Source organism: Ambystoma mexicanum, chromosome 11 (genome assembly GCF_040938575.1).
Source record: "Ambystoma mexicanum isolate Mex_15411 chromosome 11, UKY_AmexF1_1, whole genome shotgun sequence".
Lineage (NCBI taxonomy): Eukaryota > Metazoa > Chordata > Amphibia > Caudata > Ambystomatidae > Ambystoma > Ambystoma mexicanum.
This window is the reverse complement of record NC_090934.1, coordinates 1,471,334,215-1,471,356,587: the sequence shown is the minus strand read 5'-3', so window position 1 is coordinate 1,471,356,587 and position 22,373 is coordinate 1,471,334,215. Positions and strand designations below refer to the sequence as shown.

Below are 22,373 nucleotides of genomic sequence, written 5' to 3'. Positions count from 1 at the left end.
GGAGGATTTAAGGGAGGAGATCACAGAGTACTTTGAGATTAATACGGGCAGTGTCAGATCGATGGGAACGGTGTGGGAGGCATTCAAAGTGGCAGTGGGGGGGTTGGCTATGTCAAAATCCAGAGGGCTTCGGGGGAGCATAGAACAAGAGCTGCGCGAAGCGGAGGAAGAGTTGGAAGACATTATGCGTAGGGGAGGTACCTCTAGTGAGGACGGGTCCAGGATGAGACGGCTTCAGCAAGCTAGTTGTGAATACTGGGACAGGCTATGTAAATTGAGCTATAAGAAATACGTTGAGAAACAGCATGCAGGCCCAGATAAACCTGGAAGGTTGCTGGCCTGGCTATATAAGAGCGAGGCACCAAGGCCTGCGATCAGGGAAATCAAAGGGGAGGGAGGTCGGATCCTGGACACCCAGGAGGGAGTGAATGGCGAGTACTACAAATGGCTCTACGAGGACCCAGGCGGAGCTGGGGACCAAGAGATTCGGGACACGTTAGAAGACATGGGCTTGCCTACCTTAGACGACTTAGAATGGGCAGACATGGATGCCCCAATCACGATAGAAGAGCTTGAACTAATGATTCGACACCTGCCCACGTGTAAGGCTCCGGGGTCAGACGGGCTCCCGAGCAAATTCTATATAACCTACAAACAGGGAGTTGTTACCCCCGTTGCTGGCTATACTTAATGAGTTGTATGAGCAGGGCAGGCTGCCAGAGTCCCTACGTGAGGCGGTGATTATTCCTCTCTTAAAGCCGGGTAAACATAGCACAGACTGTGGGTCATACAGACCCCTGTCGATGCTCAACCAAGACAGTAAAATCCTTACGGCAGTGCTGGCAAACAGGCTTAAGCGTGTCATCGGCAAACTGCTACACCCTGACCAAACAGGCTATGTACCTGGTAGGAATATAACAGATAACCATAGGCGACTGCATCACATTATCAACCAGACTGAGGAAGACCCAGGTGAGCTGGCGATCGCCTCGCTTGACGCAGTCAAGGCGTTTGACTCAGTAAGATGGCCTTGGCTATTGGCAACTTTAGAAGCTTTTGGAATGGGTCCAGGGTATCTTAGGTGGGTCAAAATGGTGTACAGCTCCCCAAATGCTAGGGTTAAAATGGGCGCCACGATCTCAGACAAATGGCAACTCAGCAGGGGCACCAGAAAGGGCTGCCCCTGGTCACCCATGTTGTATGTATTAGCGCTAGAGCCATTGGCTGTCTGTTTTAGACAGCAATATGGAGAGATTGGGATACGCACCGCAGGCGGTCCGCATCTCATTTCGTTATATGCTGATGACATGCTCTTGTACCTGCGCTTCCCAGAAGAGAACACACAACACATCCTGGATGTGATGGAACAATATGCCGCCCTTTCCGGCATAGCGGTAAACCCCAAGAATATTTCATGTTTCCCCTAGGGAGATATAGATTTGTCTCGCCGGGGGGTTTGTCGGTGTTGCCAATACCCTGGCGAACTAAGTCGTTCAGATATCTTGGAATCGACATATACCACACGACAGGAGAAAAACATAAACACAACACAGTGAAGGCAGTTGAAGGCATCAAAAATAGAATGGGTTTCTGGTCCAGACTGCCCCTGGCCATGATGGGGAGAGCAGCTTTAATGAAGATGGTAGTCCTGCCCAGACTGTTACACTTTTTCGTAAACATCCTGCATGTGATCTCTAGGCGTTTCTTCGCTGGTCTCCACAGCCTGTGCAGGGGCTTCATTTGGCATAACTCCAGGAACAGGGTGGCTCTTTGGAAATTACAGAATTCGTGTGACAGGGGGGGAATAAACCTGCCGAACCTTGAGTTATATTATCTAGCGGGACAATTGCAATACGTGGCCAAATGGCTGTCGGAGGAAGAAACTGCGGAAACTAGGCTGCTGTGAACCGGCTCCCTGTTTTCTTAGAGAGGTGGTGTGGCTGCCTAAGCCTAAGGTGCTAGAGATGGTGCGGTTGTTGGTGCTTGGCTGGGAGGTCTGGCATAGAGCATGGCGGTTGGTGGGATACCCAGTTCAGTTTTCCATGCAGGTGCCGTTGGCGGCGCTATGCAGAGAGGACCCCCCAACTGATACAAGGGGTCCGTAGATACTGGGAACCCATGGGTCTGGCCACTCTGGGAGACATATGGCAGAATGGAGTGGCGCTAAAAATCCAGAAACTGATGGAGGACACCGGGGTGCATAAGGGGCAACATTTAACCCACTCCAGAATTGTTAAGCGGGTGAGAGAAAAATGGCCGGCGGTGCTGCTCACGGAACAACCGGATGCCACCATGGAGATGATATATGACGTCTCAGAGGGTGGGCATGAGATATCCCGCATATACAAGCTACTCGGGTCCAAGGTGGGGAAGGAGTTGTCCTTATTGAGACAGCTCTGGGAGGAGGAGGTGGTAGAGCCTATGTCGGATGGGTTATGGGATAGAGCCCAAAGATATCATAAGAAAGTGTCCCGTAACGCGAGGCTCCAGCGGATCCAATTATATATCACACAAAGGGCATATTTGACCCCAAGTAAGATTACTAGGTTTGGGGGCCAGATGATCCAGAGATGCCGCAGGTGTGGGGAGGAGGAAGCCGGGATGTTAGACATGTTCTGGGCTTGTCCGGAGGTGGGTAGATTTTGGGATGAACTGAAAATACGCCTGGCTGAAAAAGGCATTAAGCCAGAGGTGGAGTCGGCCTGGGCATGCATGCTAGGAGGTTTCCCTAGGCCACGTCATCTGAGGCACATTAGCAAGATGAAGGACTTGGCATACATCCTGGCCAAAAGGAGGATTGCAATGTGCTGGAAGGCAGCTCACAGGCCCAGGATGGAGTTGTGGTGGGCTGACCTCTTGAAATGGGCCGAGGCTGAAACGGCTGTTTGGTTCGAAGCGGTCAGCAGGGGAGGAGAGGAGGAAGTAGGACACCTAATTGAATGGAGGCAATTGGTGGCTACCATGGTGCCCCCCCCCAGCCCGATCACAGTGGGGATGACATGGATGCGAGGAGGACAATCGACCCGCCTGAGGACGCACAGGCTGATGATATGGACATTATGGCTCAAGTTGGGGGGGGGCGGAAGGGAGCGGGACTGAAGAACATAGTTTGTAACGTTATCTTGTTTGACATGGATATGGAAGTCCTAATTATTGTAATGTTTTGTGTGTTATAAAATAATAAAAAATGTTTAAAAGAAAAAAAAGACCAAATCTGGTTTGGCGCGCACAGTAAATCTCAAGAAGGACCTTTCCACAAAGAAATGGCGAAAAAAGAAGACCAGGGCCATTTTGACAAAAATGGCACACTTGGGTGCTTTAATGTAGATGCAAACGCAGCCCGCGGAAAATGCACACCATGGTAGTTCAAACAAAACCAATGCCACCAGCCATTCAGTGAGAAAAGGGTAACGTAAAAAATGTTACATGAGAAGCTAGACACAGGGGATACTAAGTAACCCCTCTGGCACTCTATGGTGAGATAGTGTGTGCTGGGTCTAGAAAGTTACAAAGGTAAGTAAAGTCAGTTTCACTTTACTGCTCTTGGAAACAGTCGTTTATCCAAGAGAAGGTATTTAACCCTTGTGAGAAATCTGAAAGACTTCCCTGTGTCACTGCACTAAAGGTGCTGTGTGACACTATGTAAAATATGATGCCTATGGAGTTTGTCAGACTCCACAACCAAAACAAACAGTGTTCAAAATCACAGTAAAATACATGAGAGAGTGGGAAAAAGGGTCACAATCTCTTCAGGTCAAAAAAAAATCAAGTCCTCAAAATCCAGCAAAGTTGCGGGGGGTCTCTAAGGTGGAGGGAATTAGCACATTTCTGCAAATTCTTCCTAAAAGGCAGGGGTCTTTGCATACATGGCTGTGAGTGCTTGTTTGACCAAGCTGTAGTCACTTCTATCTAATGCATCCTTCTCCAGAATCACATAGCCACTCTGGGAGAGCCTAGAAATAACCCAAGGGACTCGATCTTCCTCACTCACATCTTGCATCTCACATGATAGTTCAAAAGCTTTCAACCAATCAAGTATATCACACTTCGCATCATACTTAATCACCAGCTCCTTGGGAAGTTTGGATTTCCTGGTCCTGGATGCATCCACACCAGAGGACCCTGAAAGTGAAGGAGTTACCAAAAAACATCTCTCATTTGCAGCTCATGGGTTAGTTCCCCTTTCTCAATCGAGCTTTCTATGCTGCAACTGAAACTTCATTTCCAAAATCCCAGCCTTCTATTTCCCCAACTCAAGGAGGATCTCAGAAGACATGGCGTGTGCTGACATTGGCATGGGTGATTGGGTGGCTGCGGGAGGACTATAAAACTGGTGCTAAATCTTCAAATCCTAGTTGTTCCTCTCCACCCAAATTTGAGCTTATCACAATTGACCTCAATGTCCTGACTTAAATCAATATTTGGTCTGAGTGATAGAGGCCCACTGTGTGACTTCTGGAAGTCAATCAACATTTGGATCAATTCACCTTTGTTACCTTTTTGGCTGAAGCCTCTTTTCTTACATAATTCTCTAAGTTACTCAACTTTGAGTGAAACCAGAACCTCCTGCTTAAGGTTCTGAGTACAACCATTTTGTTTAAGTGACTTTACACAAAACATTTTGGTGGCTAGCCTCAGAGGTCGGTTTCCTTGGACACGTGTATCGCCCACATTTCAGTGTGTCCACAACTGCACAATCCCACTGCCGAAACACCACTTGTTAACTGATTTTGCCAAAGTCCTTCTTGTGACAAGACTTTAGGAAGCCCACCTTTAGTGAACAGGGTTACACCCCTTGGGTTTAGCCTGAACTACCTAAAGGTTTGGTAGCAATGGCTGAGCAGCCACGCTTAGTCTAGGAGGTATGAGGGCTGTAGTGAGGCACACAGTACTCTGAGCATACACTTAGTTCAAGGAAACACACGCTAGACGTTATATAAAAAGAATAATTTATTTTAAAAACACTAAAGCTTATAAATTTGAAATAAGTTAAGTACTATCACACAGTAGTATTAAACACATCGTTTTTTTCTATATCCAAAGGATAAAAAATACTTTAGAACAGTTGTAAGGTAACGCAAAAGTAGCAGAGATGTCTGAAACAAGTATGCAAACTTAAAACCAGTTTGCATAACTTACCTGATCACCATCTCACCCTTGAAAAGTTTGAGTAACTTTTGAAATTTGCACTATATTTCGGCTTTGGCAAAACTTGTTACCAAAAGCACTACAAAAGGTGGGAACAGTCCTATTCACTAAAATACGTCCTCTTCTACCTCATGGAACCCGTCTCACATCCACAGGACCCTCCTCCTAACGTTTTCCCAACTCCCTAAAACTATTGAAAACTTTGAACTTTTGGGGACAAGCCCCCATACAATTTGGGGATGAACTTTGCAAGTTAAGGCTAATATTCCTGTTGTCTGTTGGTTTAATAACCCTTTACTTCACTTCCCTTTCAGGATTAGGAGGTGCGGGGAGAACTGGATGTTTTACACTAACTCACATATGTCTGTTATTGTTTAGTATTGTGTGATATTAATACCTGCTATTAGTCATTTTTAATAGTGTGTTCTTTGGCCATAAATAGAGTATATATTGTATTGTATATTATTAAGTGTAATCCTCGATTGCTCACTGTGTTGGACTCATTGTGTATCCCTTACCACACTCACTCGCTCCTGAGATTTAGGGCCTCATTACACGGATGGCGGTAAGGGATTACCGGTAATCCCTTACCGCCTTACTACGAGGTCCCTTCGCGGGTCCCTACCTTAACGGGACCCGCAAAGGGACCTTGGAGGTAATTACGGTACCGCAATTTGCGGTACCGTAAATGACCGCCTTCCCCGTTCCCATTGAGCCCTATGGGGGCAAAAAAGGGAATGGGGAAGGGCCATGGTGAATGGGGAATTACCGCCCCCGCACACCTTGGAATAGGGCGGTAATTCCGCCATTCACCATGGCGGACTCGGTAAAATACCAGCAGCAACCATGGCGCTAATAGCGCCATGGTTACCGCCTTCCGTGTAATGAGGCCCTTAGCCTTGACCACTTTCCAGGCTACCTTGATTGGTTTGGCTAAGCTCACAGAATTCCCCAGTTCACTATAACTAGTTTGGCCTCCTAAACTCTGTCCAGAGTTTAGAAATTCAGTCCAACAGTCCACCATATTGAATTTTGCTTTCTGGGTGTGGGAGCATTATAACGCAGTGAGTGCTCTGTGGAGCTAGTGGCTCACCGGCAGGACTTCTCTGGGGAGGGCTGTACAAATATTGTATAGATCCTGGATGAGCAGTGAAACTCTAAATCTGCTGATCTCAGACTTAATAGATCTCCTACCCGCAGTTCCTGTCTTAAGGAACTGTGGACCCAGCATCCTCACCCCTGCTGATATTAGTATTGAGGAAACCACAACATTTTATGTAGTGGTGTGTCACCCATGAGACAAGTTTGGGCATATATCTCAGAGCGGGTGTTGGCCATGGTCGCCCCATCGGTGCATCTGTGCTCAGGCAGGGGACTTTGCCACATCATACAGACTGAAAATCAAACAGAAATGTTGAGGCTTTACCCTTTTTTCATATTGAAACTTTGGCATACAATCATTATTGAAGCTGCACTTTTACTTAAGCGAAAAAAGAATAATTTATGATGACATGGCTGCAAAAAGTAATGGGAATCCTGCACTATACTGAGGAATAAATTTTTTTAATTGGAACCTGTGTGTGTACTATTTTTATATTTTGTGTACAGATGCTGACATGTCTTATCTAACCTCTGCTATAGACCGTAAAGTGCTATGTGCCGCCCGTTTGGCAAGCCTAATACTTCCTCCAAGCCTTGATGGCAGATTCTGGAGTTCTGGTGCTAAACTGATTTGGAGAACAAATTGTCAACTTAAAAAACGAAGTAGAAGTCTGATGAAAGTGTAGTTCCTATTGTAAACCTAGACGATTCAGGGTATGTTGAGCGTGTGCACATAGTTTTCATTCTTGTGGCCATGTGTGCTTTATCTGTTGTTGTATTTTATGGTTTCCAGAAACATTATCATGCGGGAATTGGCACCTCAATTTCACATTCCGTGGTCCATTCCGACCGAGGCTGAGGATATTCCGATAGTTCCCACCACATCAGGCACTATGTAAGTATCATTGATTTAGCATTTTCCATGTCTGTAGCATCTATAGGAGTGAGAAAGAACACAGTGTCGCATACAGTATGGAATTGCTGCAAGTAACAAACGTGTTTTATGCCACCTACAAGCACCTTGTTTAAAGTGTATTAAAATGTAGTGTACCAGTCACATTTTCCACATGAATAAAAGGACAGTCCCAGACCTGCCGTTTTTAAAAACTCTATCAAATCTAAAAAGCTTCTTGCTAGTGACTGTATTATGAACAGTGAATCCAGAGGTGGTGCCCTCCCATGTTCTACGTTATTGAATAATCATTGATATTCTTTAGCATAGAATGTCTACGCTTATGTAAGGGATTCTTGAAGTCTTCATAATAGAGGAAGTAACACTCAAATCCTTAGATAATAATAATAATAATAATAATAATAATACATAGATAACACCATAAATATTGCCTAGCAGCCTACTGCTTTTTGTTAACCAATGTTACCTCCAAAATGTCCAACAGTGGCTTCTGTAAGCTGTTGCTACACTGTAAGAACAGGAAAACAGGAAACAAGGAAATAGATATGCTTGCAGGTAGAAGACATGTAGAAGGTACACAGCAGATGGCTCACATCACCAACCAGTATGCATCCCATTGCCAGTTCATTCCAGTTATCCTTGAAGTGTAGATGTATAATCACTTGCTCATTTTCTTCATCTTCTAACCATCTTCAAACCGATTTCTTGGGTTTGTTTCACTTCTGCCATATCCTTTCTGGTAGCAGTAATTGTGTAGGCTGGAGGGTTTTCAATTTTTTTGTCTCCTGAGCTGCCCTTTCTGTCCCACTCTGCAATGTCATTATTTGACCGTGTCTTTCCTGAGAAGAAAATGGGGTTTTAAGCTGTTTGATTAAAGTCCTCAAAGCTGAAGGTCGATGCAGGATCTCCTGTATATGGTCTGGGTTTGGCTTACTGGTCTCTTGGGCGACACGTTGATCTCAAATAGACATGAAATGAAAAGGTTTCAAAAACATTTTGTTCGATTGTAAGAAGTTAGCCAGATGTAGAATGGGGATAGGAAAAACCCCTTACTTCCACATGTTCAGTGTATCGTCGCAGGTCCCTGGATTGACGGTAATACAAGGAAAAACCTGTCATAAACTGTAATACAAGTATGCAAAAGCATGCAAGAAGATCCAGGACAATGCGCCCATTTATATTGGAAAATGTTTTATTATGCTGGGGGTCGCGTAACTAGTTAGCATGGCGGAGTCTTGTTTCATTATCAGAATTAACCAGACAAATCGCTCCACCAATTAAGAACGGCCATGCACCATCACCCACAGAATCGAGAAAGAGCTATCAATCTTTCAGTCCTTTCCAGCATAATAAAACATTTTCCAATATAAATGGGCGCATTGTCCTGGATCTTCTTGCATGCTTTTGCATACTTGTATCTCCTGTATATGGTCTGGCTTTGGCACGAGAACTACTGGATATGACCGTTCGCTGTGGTACTTTTCTATCACCACTTGACAATCTGCTTTAACTCTTTGCAGATTATCTGCTTCCGAGCCTCTGGTAATCGGTATGATTTTAGTCAGATTATCCTTCCTGGTGGGGTTTGGATTTTGTGGACTGTCGCCTGCACGCCACCAGGTTTTGTTGAGAATACCTCTGCATATCCTTTGATACAACGGGTGATTTCTTGGTGATCTGTGATTGATGCTTACTCTAGCTGCAATGAATACTCCTTGTACTTCCAGGATCATGCAGCTTTTTCAGGTATTACTTTCAAACAGCATGAGCAATTGCGGATTGCTATTTTCTCTCTGTGCCTAGAGCTTGTTAATGTGATACAGTTGCAATGGCTTTCCCAGGCCTGCCAGCTGTACTTTATAGGTCAGGGGAAGACCTTTTTGGTTATTGTTTGTGGTCCATGCTACCAGGCCAAACGTTTCTTTTTGTTGATAGATAACATGACCGAAGTGCCCCTCTTGGAAATTACGGACACTGGCTTGTCTATTATAGGTTCCCACTTCTCTGGGACTCCTACATATGAATTCTTACCAACTGCCACATCTTCTCCATATACTCTCTAACGTTTCTGATCATGGGTTTGTCAGCTGTTGGTCCTTCCTACCCCTCTCGCACGATACCCAGGATATCTTTAGGTTTTTGTCCATAGACCAGTTTAAAAGGAGAAAACCCAGATGATGCTTGTTTGGTGTTCCTTATTGCAAAAAAGAGCTCCGGGTATGAGATTGTATCATTTCCTCCCATGTTCTGACTTTTATTTTTGAAGACTGTGCTTCAGAGTTGTGTTGAACCTTTCCATCAGGCCTTTCATTTGAGGATGGTAAATAGCGGTTCGCAGGATTCAGATTTTCATCAGTTCTTTAATTTCAATCATCAACCTCGACATGAAGCTACTTAAGTGGTCTGTCAGAATGTTTGTAGGAAAGCCCATTCTTGTGAAGAATAGGACATGCACCTTCAGTATTGATTTTGTAGTGTTGCTTTGCATTGGAAAGGCTTCCGGATATTGGGTCACGTAGTCGATGATGAAGAGGATGTATTGGTTGCCAGTTTTAGAAGGTTCTAGTGGTCCGACTAAGTACATGCAGATGCAGGGAAGGGGCACCTCGATAATTGGTAATGGTTGTAGAGGTGCCCAGGGTGCACCATCTGGCAAGGTCTTCTGACAGACGAGACAACCGGTGCAAAATTGTTTGGTCTTTGCAAATACTCCAGGCCAACAGAACCAGTTGGGTCTTCTGTGTCTTCTCAAACCTTGCTTGTCTAGCGGTTAGATTAGCGTGCACTAACTCTAATACAGCTTTTCGGAATGCTCTCAGGACATACAATTGATGATAGTTGACACAGTGCCTCTGTGAATTCATACTGACTCTATACAGAAGAACTCTCCTCTCTATGAAATTTGGGGTCATTAGCATGTCGCTCTCCCTCTCTGCCACCAGATTCTTCCGGCCTTGGTCTAGGAAGTAGTACCTGGGAGGTCGCGGAACAGCTCTCTTCTTCCAGTGCTTCAGGCATCTCTCCGAACCCTACTTCAGCTACATCTGTATTTTTCAATACTTCAACTTCCATAACATTGATGTGGCTATCTGTTCATATGTCAATTGGGTGATGGATTGGCTTGGTTTCATTATAAACTGAGTATTCCCCACGTTTAACAGCATCACCTTGGCCTCTTCCTTGTAGACTAGATCAATCACACCAGCTCTCACTTCTAGGGAATACTTGTTATGTTATTGAATTTGTATAGCGCACCAGCTACCCTAGGGCTTAAGGGCGCTGTAACATAAAAAACAACTAACTTACAACACGGAACAAAAAAAATAAAAAATAAAAGTTCAAAACAGTAAAATCCCGAGAGGAGAGCAGTTTTCAGCCCTTTCTTAAAAACCTCAGTCGATGTAGTGACTCTTAACAAAGGGGTAAGAGAATTCCATGATGGGCGCTGCAGATACAAAAGCGGCATCCCTAGATTTCTTGGCCTTAAGATGTGGAACAGTGAGAATATTCGACTCCTCAGATCTAAGGGTTCCGATATTTTTCTTGAGAATGATGATTTCTTTCAGATAAGCGGGCATAGTTCCATGTACACATTTATGTGTAATGAGAAGTAATCTGAAAGAGACCCTAGCCTGAACAGTGAGCCAATGCAAATGTCTGCGTGCTTCCGATGCATGGTCTCTTTTCGCAAGACATTTAACCACTCTTACAGCTCCATTTTGTATGACCTGGAGGAGATGAAAATCTGATGGGGGCACGCCTGCCAGGAGACTACAACAATAATCTATCTTGGAGCCAATAATGGCCCTTGCCAGAGTTTCTGAATTTTTTTTGGATACAAAAGGTCTAAGACAGTGGAACAATTTGACAAAGTAGGATGCCGAAGAAATTAGGCTATTGACCTGGGCCTTCATATTTAGATTTTTATCTAAATAGATGCCTAAAGTTTTTACTTTGCCCATTACCTCAAATTTAATTATCAATAGTAAAATTCTTATAGCTGGGACCCAGCTTCTCAAGTTTGGTCTCTGACCCAACTAGTAAGAGCTTGGTTTTGGAGCTGTTGATGGCTAGACCATTCGCCACCATCAAATGCTGCATTTTTTAATATATTTTGTTGATGAAAATTTCATCCTCCACATGGAAACCTGAGATCGGGATAACACACTGAGTGTCATCTGCATAGTTTGCAAATATGATCCCTTCCTTTTCCCGCATCTGGAAGAAAGGGATCATAAAGATGTTGTAAAAGCAAGTGGACACACCGGCCCCCTGCGGAACACAATACATAAGTGTGAAGGGTTTTGCTTCGGCACTATCGCTGGCCACTCTAACTTGTCTCCCCTCCAGGAAGGAAGTAATCCAATCTGCTGCTGCTTGGGAGAGATTAGCATTATTCTTTAACCTGGTGGATAAGATGGAATGATCCACCAGGTCAAATGCTGCTGACAAATCGAGAATCGTGAGAAGCGATATATGACCCCCATCCATCCTGTGAAGTAGGTGGGACTTAAGAGCCAACAGAACAGTCTCGGTTCAATGGTTCATACGGAAACCCGATTGATAACTATGATAAATATTATTCTGCTCCAGGAAGGTAGAGATCTGGTTGTATGCATTCTATCTAAAATCTTCAACAGGAAGGTGGTATTTGTAATGGGTCGATAATTCGATGCAGTCCGAGGACAGACATTGGGCTTCTTAAGTAATGGAGTAATCCATGCATTCTTGATGTTATCTGGATCCTTATTAAAGGCAAAAGAAGAATTGACGAATTTCGTCAGGGCAGGGATAAGAATGGGAGCGCATTCTTTAATTATAATCGAGGAACAAGGATCTCCTTTACAACTGGTACTTTTTAATTGCGTGATAACTTTGGCCAGTTCTTGTTCCGATATTGGCTATAAACTACAGGCGGATTGGTCAAGAGCCTTGTTAGCATCAGTATGTAGATTAGCGACTAAAATTTGTTCTGACGTGTCAAGTTTTTTTTCCTCAATCCCTTCTCTAATTTTGTTTCTAAGCTTGTTGGACATGGCCTGTTGAATTTCTCTGCACCATAGTTAGTCTTTAAGAATGGTGTCCTGCATGGGACTAGGTGTATGAGATTGCTCCTTCAAGATTTTAAAGCGTTCTCTGCTTTCCGACTTAGCATTCCATATTCTTGTGTTAAGACTCTTTTTTTGGAGGTGTAAATGGCTAATTTATATTCTGTTGAGGCTGTTTTTATAACTTGTGAGGCTGGGAGGATCTCTAGAATGGCGCCAAGCAGAACAGTTTAGTTTTTTTTTTAGATTTGAGTGCCTTCAGATCATCATTGAACCAAGGGTTATGTGCTGCCAAAAGTTGTATCTTATTTTTAATAGGTGCAAGCTTCTCTGTGGCTGTGCCTAAGGAAGTCATTAGCATGAACAAGATTTCTTCCAAGTTGTCAATATTGCAGATCTTGCGATTGAGGGAAGAAGCCCATTCGGCAAGGTGCGTAAGAGTCGGCTTTCTTCGATTTCTCACTTTTATTGAATGCCTAGGTAGGGTAATTTTTTTTATTTTTTTTTAAGTAGTCGGTCTGTATTTGAAAACATATGAAAAAATGGTCAGACCAGGGACAGGCATTGACCTCTATATTCAAAAGGGTCGTATTCAGGGAGGACACCCAATCTAGAGTGTGTCCCTTGATGTGAGTTGGAACTCTGACGTGATCAGACATACCTAAATAATCTAGGGTATTCTCCATGATTTTAGCTATACCATCTGTGGCACATCCCAGCCACAGATTAAAGTCACCTAATAAGATGAGTATTGTATTAGGTTTTAAGAAGGATAAAAGAAGACTATTCAGAGTGCATGAAAAAGTTTCATCCGATGTAGGAGCTCTATATAGTAAGAGGATGTTCAAGGTGGTTTCAGCACTGACCGCTAATTTGATCAGGAGAAGTTCAGTGCCGGGTATAATATCAATCTTGCAGTCCCATGTTTTAAACTGTGACCTTACAATAAGGGCTACGCCTCCCCCTATTAATAGTTCTTTCCTTCCTGATAATATAGTAGCCGTCTGGGATGGCTAGCTCCAGTACGGGATCTGCTGCCTCATGGCCCCATGTCTCCGTAATAGCACATATGTCCAAACCTAATTCCTGAATAATAGTTGCAATGTTAATGGCATGTTTTAACAAAGCTTTAATATTTAACAACATGCATTTCAAGGCGCAGGCCGACTGAGTGGCCTTGGCATATTGGGAGTAGCGTTATGTGAGGGTACTGGTGCGGTTGGTGTGGAAATCTCAAGTTGCTTAGGTAAGGTTACTGCTGATAACTTTATTTCCGGAGACTCTTGCGCATCCATAGTCAGTCACCTCTGGGGCGGTTATCCTGGTGTCCATTATATCAGCTCGGGGATTTGTCCTAATATAGATTGGTGGATGATCGTTTATTGCAGAAGGGCTCTTCATAACTTCTACTGTAGAGGCGAGTTGGCTGACCAAGCTATTGTTAGAGCTGGTATTAGGGAGAGAGGGTACGTTTATTAAACTTCCTAGAGGCGGAGTGCATACTGGAGGCATCCAACCTTTCTCTAGCCTTATGAATAGCTTGCAGAACCTCTAAAATACCCATATTTCCTGCTTCCCTTTTGATAAGAGCTTAGGCTGCCTACTGGATCCCGGAACAAACAGGCTTCTAAGTGCCGACGCTTACGCGCCTGACGTGATGATAAATAGTATCCCAAACTAAATATAGACATTTTTTGGGGATAGGTATGGGTACAACTTCTTCTGTCGGCGACCTTGTTTATTTTAAGCCTTTCAGCCGTGTCGCATGCATGTGGCAATTTTTGGAGGAACCAGCCCCCTACCTCCTTGGTTTGTAGAAAAAAGCAAATGGTTTGCCACACAATGATTGCGCCACACACAAGTTTCAGAAAAAATGAATTTCTTTGTTTTGTGTTTTGATCAAAAGAAAATCAATGAACAAATTGTTAAATTTTCCATTTATAGTCACAATGCCCTATGGTTTACATGTGTTTCGGCTGCTTAAGAGCCTTTTTCAAAACAAATAAATTGGGCAATAAAACAGATCATTCATATTCATGTTCACGTTCTTGCTCCATTATCTTTCACAAAAGAAGTCCTGGGTAAATCCCTTGCATCTCTTCCTGTCCACGCAGTGCAGAGCCGACGCAAGTAACGTGGAAAAGGCTCTTGAGCAGCCGAAACACGTGTAAACTATAGGGCATCGTGACAATAAATGGAACATTTAACAATTTGTTAATTGATTTTCTTTTGATCAAATCACAAAACATAAAGAAATTCTTTTTTTCTGAAACTTGTGTGTGGGGCAATCATTGTGTGGCAAACAACTCAGTTTAGTGTTTTTTTTGTTGTTTTTTTTTTGAAAAAATGTTAGTATCCCAAACTACAATATCCCTGGGAGTTGTAGTTCAATAGTGTCTCTTGCTCAAATAGACACAAGAGCAGGCGTTTAAGCGAAAGAAAACGTGGATGCAACTAACTGCTCCTCAAATACTTCTTGAAGGATAATGCACAAATTAATACACAGGCTAAAAAGTCCTAGGCGTTAAATGTTTCAAATTAATGTTAAAAATGCTGGGAGCTAAAATACACTGAAGGCAAAGTTACAATTCTAGAAAACGTGGGCAATCTCTGACTTTGGGGACACTCTTCCATAGCTTCCCTCCAGTAACTCCAATTTCAGTCCGGTCTGAACCATGCACTCTTGGAGGGATGGCGACTTCTTCATCTCCAAACAGATTATAATGCACAGGTCCCGCTGTAACTCTTGTTGGAAGCTCGTTCTCACCACTCCTAACTAAACCTGGGGAGCCAGCGGATTCATGGTTGGGGCCGAGCCAGGGCTGAGCCTAGGGGTCAGGCCTGGCTCTAGGAGCCCACCATGGTAAATGGCTGAACGGATTTCACATGTTTAGCGTCGGAAGCATGGCATACAGCCCATGGCAGAAGCTGTTGCCCGTGCAGTGGACAAAGTGGATGTGGTCTGAGGTCCGTGGCGGGGTTGCACAGCAGCAGCAGCTGGAGGAATGCGACCCCCCAGGCAGAGCAAAAGTCTTCAAGGTCAGTATACAGGGTGTTCCTGTTACAGCAACTTCTTTCATTAAGCGCTCCTTTTCTGCATATAACGCCCATGGCAGGCATGTTCCGTGGCAGGAACTCACCTTTGCAGTTTATTCCGTGCCTGTCTTTTTGCTGCAATGCCCTCCTCTCCACCTCCACCCTGTGCCCCTTCTCGATTCCGCTCTTTCCAACTCCTTGCCCCTTACATCTGGACCGCCTTCCTCTTTCCATCCGCTCTACTTCCTCCTTCACTTACTTTCGTACCTCCCTAAAATACTATCTTTCATTCACCTCCTTAAAACCCTTTGCTTCCTTTTACTACTATTAGTATTCTCTCCTACCCTTCCCTTTCCTTTCCTACTTCCCTTCCCCCTCTCTCTCTCTCCCTTCCCTCCACTCTCTCCTTCCTTATGTCCTGTATGTTTCTAGTCCTCCTCTCTTCCTTCCTTCTCCCTACTCCCTCTGCCTCCGCTCACACTCCTTCTCTCACCTTTCCTCCCACCCACTATCTCTTCTCTCTTCTGACCCCTCCCTTCTCTTCTTGCCCTTCCATAATGTAAGTATTTTTTTGTGCTGCTTTCTGGTTCAGTTCAATGGTTATGTAATGCTTGATGTATATTGTTGGTTCCTCTTGTAAAGCGTTTTGGCTTAAAACGTTATATACATTCAATAAAATACAAATCTGGTGCTGTGTCAGAGCCATGCAGACAGTACAGGACAGGCCATGTTTACATGCACAGGTATCTTTTGCCAAGGCTTCCATGGGCAGAGCACCTGAGATGGCGCTGATGGAAAGGCAAGGTACACGAGATGTTATGGGTTACGGTGGGCAGGACGCATGACCTTCCTATTGGGCTCTGATGGGCAAAACCCCTGAGCTGCCCCCTTAAGACACCAATGGGCAAGGCTGGTGAGTTGAAGGTGTGGAATGGATCATGTGATGCAAACTGCAGTGCTTTAGTCTGCAGAGCACAAGTGTTGCGCATGGAATTGTACATTGTGTGCTCAGGGTGTGTAACTTGAGATGCCCATGGAGGGAATAGCTGGGCAAGTCACAGGAGATTCTCGTGCCATGGCAGTCTTAGAAGTCATCATTCACTAGATGCCCTTTACATTGCTCTCCTAGGCAAGGCACATGTGATGCCAAGGCAGGAGTGGGTCAAGCCGTCATGTGAGATGTATTTCTGTTCTTGATGGGCTCAGCTCTTCCTGTGGAAAGGCTCATATGAGTTGGGCCCGTTACAGTCAAATGGCAGGGATCTGCTGGCCCAAGAACATGAGATATTCATGACAGGCCCCCAGTGCGTAGTGCACATGATATGCTCATGGCAGTAACCTGTGAGGAGGATGATGCTGCTAAGCTAGTGTCTGCTCATCGTGGTGTAGAAGAATGCACAGGTGTTGAGGCGGTGTCATGGCTGGCTACCAAGAGCACAGTTGAAAAATAGTCGAGGCTTGAGGAGCCTGGGCTAAGTAGATTGGTTGGCAGGAATAAGCTGTTTTGAGACAGTTTTTTAAATGACGTGGAAGAGGCTGCGGGATGGATAAGCTCTGGGTCAGCTCAGTGGCAAGTGATGGGAAAGTCTCTGTGACCCTGAGGGCAATGGCTCAACAAGTGAGTGGCGCTGAAAAGGTGATCCAGCACCAAGTAGTGATTTACCCTACAGTGAGCAATAAGTAGTTTCATTCTCTCACACACTGCTCCCTACTCACTCCTGCTGGTTCCCCCTCTTTTACACCCTTCAACTCACTCCTGCTCAGTCACGCACACTCATCTCTATGCCTCGACTGTCTCTGCTCACATACTCTGGGAATAAGGAGTTCATGCTTTCTAGGGGTGGTTTTCAGTTAAACGAACCATGAATGCAGCAGAGTCAGAGTGCCTAGAGGTTGTGCAACCACAGCACAGGGGCTATATTGTCCCTTGAGGCTTCTTGACTATGTACGTGGCATGGCCAGGCCGAGGGTACCTTGCAGTCGAGTTGGACCCGCTCGTTGTTCAGTGACCCGATGTCCTTCACGGCAGCCTCTATTGGTGCTGTATGTGGGCGAGGGAGCATGTAGGGCCTCAAGCTGAGCATCAAAGACTCACAGAGGAAAGTTCTGATGGAGTATGAACAATGCGGAAGACTTTGATCGAAGGCAGGGGCCTCCCTGACAATTCAAATCTTTAAAACGGGAGCATAAAGTTCATTGCTACCACCTCCTCAACTGCTGAGGAGATAAAAAGTAAGTCCTTGGCTGAAATGAGTGTGTACAGGGCCATATGAAAACTGCAATCTGCATTTTACAACCCTGAGGATATGTCTAAAGGAGAGCAGTGCCTCTGCTGCTCTGAAGGTGGACATGGCCGGCAAAGTGTAGCCTCTCTGTTTATAGGATCACATTCCCTCTAGAATTGGGACCTGTTGCACAGCAGCTCTCTGAGTTGAACATTACTTACCACTGTTCACATAATACACCCACTGCTGGCCATTTACCCCTGAGCCGTATTGCATGGTTACTTCGACAACGTTAGGTTTTAGTTTCCTCTCGTATGTCACATATATGGTTGTATTCTTAAATGGTGCGCAATGATATAGCACAAAGGAAATGAAACACGGAGCCAATTCAAGTAGGTTCTAAACTCTTTACTAATGAGGCGTAAACTGGTACCAGATGGGGAGGCTCCTCCCACATTACACGCGTGGGCTGCAGCCCGGGAAGTAACAACAATGGAAATTAGACGTCTCCAAACAAATGAAAGGAGTAGAGATAGGACACTACATCTCCCCCTTGCTTAACATAAACATGTGAAGTTTGATTAGTTCATTTCTTCAATCCACTGTGATGGCTTGCGCACCACTCTCTTGGAGGGGCTGTGTGGAGGTGGGTCTCGTTTGTGACGCAGTCACTGTCGTCAGAGTCCATGTCCTCATCTTTGTAATCAGAGTCTATATTGGACAAGTCTTCTTCTCCAGCAAGACTGTGAGTTTTCTGAGGGTTGTCGCCTTCAAAATTACTAAAGAATGGTGAGTTCTGTGTGACGGTGCCTCTGGGACTGGCTGCGGTGATCACCCATGGATGTGTGTCACTGTCATAGGTTCAGGTTTGAACGGAGGGACGTCTTTGGAATCTTGTGTCTGTTTTACCAACACTTGGTCTCCTATCTGGAACTGGCTGGGTTTTGCCCTTCTCCGCAGATCTACATATTCTTTCATGTTTGTCTTGCTCTTCTTGTCCTTGATTCATGCTATCAGCATATGTGGTCGGGAGAGACGCATTTGGGTTGTGTGGCAGAGTGGTTCTCACTATGCGTCCAAACATTAGTGCTGAGGGGCACTCCCCTGTTGAACGGTGTGGGGTGTTCCTATAGTCCCTTAACAGGGTGCATATTGCCTGCATGAAAGATCCCTTGGTGATGGAGCAAGTCTGGAGGCAGCGTTTTAAGGTTCCCATGAATCTCTCAGCTGTTCCGTTGGCGGTGATCTTGCGATGTTGGAAAGCAAGATGTTCCACAAACATGACAGTCATGTCTGCTGAAAGGAGGATCAGTGTCTGATTTTACTATAGACGTGATACCATAGTCCGGAAAAGTTTTGTCTATTGCTGGTGTTACTGCTTGTGCTCTGGTAGAGTGGATGAGGTGCACTTCTGGGAATCTCGACATCTCATCAATAATCACAAGTACATATTTGCTGTTTGCCAGTGGGCCGAACATATCAATGGCAACTTCGTCCCACATTTGCAGCGGCATCAAGGACATTTTAAGCGGCTCACGGAAAAATGTGTGGGGCAACCGCTTTGCAGGCATTGCATTTACCTAGGAGCAGCTCTACTCTTTCAACCATTTGAGCTAACCATACGTTAGGTCGAAGTTGCCGTTTTGTTGAGACAATTCCCCTGTGCCAGAGTGTGCAAGTACTCATTCCTGCATGCCTGCCGGGATGACGATCCTGTTCTCTTTCAGTAAGAGTCCCTCAGGAGACATAGACAGTGTGTGTCTGATGAGGCTACAAGTATGAAATTGCCTCTCCCCCATGGACGACACAGTCTGACCCCGAGCGTCTTTAACATGCCACTGGCCCGAACTCTGACAAATTTGTATTTTCTGAAGTAGATGATCGTCTTTCAAGGCCTGTATGAGTTGGGCGCATATGATGGACTTGGGCAGTACGTTGTCTATTAGGTAGTTTATGTATTGATTTGCCTTGATGGATTGACGCTCATCGTGAGCTGGTAACAGGTGTCTGGACAAGAAGTCAGCTGGCTTGTTGTCCTTCCCTGGGTGGTGTATAATCTTGAATGAGTATTCTTGTAGTCGGATTCCCCGCCCTGCTATTCGTGGGGGCATCTTGGAAGTTGGTTTGCCATATATTGTGGTGAGGGCTTTGTAAGTGATGATGATGAACGGGCGGCCATATAGGAACAGGTGGTAGCGTTCACAGGCCCACACAACTGCCAGGCTCTTTCTCCATTTGGGAGTATGCACATTCTGTCGCTGATGGTGAGTCAGGGGGAGCGCCTGATGTCGCTTGTTCTAGGATTGCTCCCAGACCGACGGGACTTGCGTCAACGGTTACTTCAGTATCAAGGTCCGGGTCGTAATATGCCATGCAGAATGCGGATGCGATTCATTTTTTGATTTAGTTGAAAGCTTCTTCACACTCATTTGACCAGTGGAAGTATTGTCCCTTTCCAGTGAGCAGTTGGAGGGGCGTACTTACTGACGCAAAGTCCTGAATTAGCGCGTGCAGTAGCTCGCCATGCCAAGAAAAGATCGGACTCCGGACACTGACATGGTTGTGGGAACCTCCACTAAAGCTTGTACTTTTTCTGGGTCTAGTTGCAGTCCATTGCTTGAGAAGATGTGACCAAAGAATTTCAAAGTTGATTTACTAAGTTCGCACTTGTCTGCATTGAGGGTGAGATGGGCATCCTCAAGGGCCATGCATACTCTTCTTAGTGTGTCGTTATGTGCTTCTTGTGTGGTGCCGAAAATCAAGATGATATCGCTATAATTCAGGCTATTCAGGATAGGTTTGATGACCTGATGAATTGCGTTTTGAAATATTTCAGCCGCCGATGATACGCCAAAGCTGAGGCGCTTGTACCTGAATAGTCCCAGGTGAGTACACAACATGGTGATGTATCTGGAGGACGGATGGTGTTCCAATCGGTGATAACCCTTGTTTAGATCTAGTTTTGAGAATCTCTGTGCCCCATGGAGTAGATGCATCATGTCGGTCATCCTGGGCGCAAGGTGACGTTCTCTTTTTATGGCTACGTTTGGCGCCCTCATATCTACACAGATGCGGATGCTGGTGCTGTTTTCCTTTTTTGGCACTGGCACTATAGGAGATACCCAGGGCGTGGGTCCGGAGGCGGGTTCAATTATGTCCTGGTCTAATAGGGATTGTATTTCGTCTTCAACATGTCGTTGGATGTTGAGGGGGATGCCTCTATATTGCTGAGCGATTGGTTGTATTTGAGTATTTATATGTAGCTTGATCTGCTTGACTTTGAGTTTTCCCAAATCTTTAAATAATGTAGGGAACATCTTCCGTATCATTTCCTTTGGGCTGGATGTGTAGGCAGACATGATTTGGTACATTATGTGAGTGAGGCCCATTTGAATGGCTGACTTGAAGCTAAGGATGCTACCTCCTGGTACTTCTCCTTTGATGTAGATTTTGATTTTCAAGCTTTTGTCCTTGTATTGGCATAGGGCTGTGAAAAATGCCTTGGCAGTTGAGTGGTTTGAGACATATGGGTAGATCTCTGCGTCAGCTTTCTTTAGTTCCTTCTTTCTGTCGAATGACTTGTATATGTCTTCATTTATCACGTTCACAGTAGCTCCTGTGTCTGTCAGGAACATGCGGCTTTGGCCATTTATCTGTAATAATATTGTCGGACTGTATTCCACAGCAGTATCGTTTCCAATGGCATGAACATATCCTCTCTTCCGATCTCCACTGGATGAGGAGGACTGTGAGTCATGGTGGCGTCGGGAGGTGGGGGGGGGGGGGATTCGTCCAGATATCTTATTTTGTGTCGCTGACGCTGTTTCGGCGAGTCTTGTCTGCTCCTGTAGTGACTAGAGTGCTCTCTTCTATCACTGCGCCGTCTTTCTCTTCGCAATGAGTCGTAAGAGCTGTTGATTGAATTGCGTCTGATAGCAGTGGGAGATCGCTGTGTGTGGCGTTCTGGCTTAGATACCTTGAGTCGCGGCTCTCTTGCCTTCTGGCATCTCTGTTGGCTTCTGTTGGTTGGAAGAATTTAATGTTCTTGCAGACAGATTGAAAATGATTATCACTACCGCATTTGTCACTGTGATGACCTATGGCGGGGCAAGGGCCGGCATGTGGGAATTTGTATCCACAGCGCCAACACTTCTTCTGTTCTGTAGTGACGTCTGACATGCGAATGGGGCATATGGTTGTGGATGATGCAGACTGTGTTATCATGATATTGCTGCGTGATTCCGTTTGTAATGATAGCGCGGATTGTGCTCTTGCTAATTGAAGAATTTCGTCCAGAGTTCTGCTTTTGTGGAGCAGTGCCTTGCAGAATTCTGGCGACTCACAGCCTGCTAAAGCCTGTGACTTAAGTGCCTCTTCTGTTGAATATTGGTCAAAATCGCAATATTTCATCCGTTTTCTCGGTCTCATTACAAAATTGTCCATGTTTTCCCCTTTATCTTAGGTGGTCGTATGAAATATGTGTCTCTCATAGTCTACGTTTCTCAAAGGTGCAAAATAATTGTTCAGTGAGTCAATTACACCTTGAAATGTGTCAGTATTGTTTTCTGGCATCTCGAAGACAATGTCTCTTACCACCGGGCCAAGTGAGTGCATAAGGATACCTCTAAGTCAGCGTTCGTCCCGGACAACCGTTGTATCGATATATATATTTATCTCCTTGAGCCATCTGACCCATCTGGGCGCTAGACTGCTAGTGTCTGAAATGTCAAAATGTTGCATGGCTTGAAGCTGTAATGAGTCAGTACCGCCTTTTTCTCTAGGGGCGGGATTGCGTGGAGTGGAGCCGGTCTGAGGGCTTTGAAGGCTGCTGTCATTTCCTGGCATTTTGGCACAGTTCTTTTAAATGATGAATCTTACTTTGGGGTGTTGATTGTGGGTGTC

General features: G+C 45.0%; 1 protein-coding gene across 14 annotated transcripts in view; it reads left to right on the top strand.

Annotated features, from left to right (window-relative positions):
* PPIP5K1 (diphosphoinositol pentakisphosphate kinase 1) overlaps positions 1 to 22,373 on the top strand; it is a 1,113,174-nt gene that overhangs the window by 341,171 nt on the left and 749,630 nt on the right. For all 14 annotated transcript variants that reach the window (XM_069625171.1, XM_069625166.1, XM_069625170.1 and 11 more), the window contains exon 10: positions 7,043 to 7,144. In XM_069625171.1, the coding sequence (XP_069481272.1) occupies positions 7,043 to 7,144 (102 nt within the window). The remainder of the gene's footprint in view (positions 1 to 7,042; positions 7,145 to 22,373) is intronic.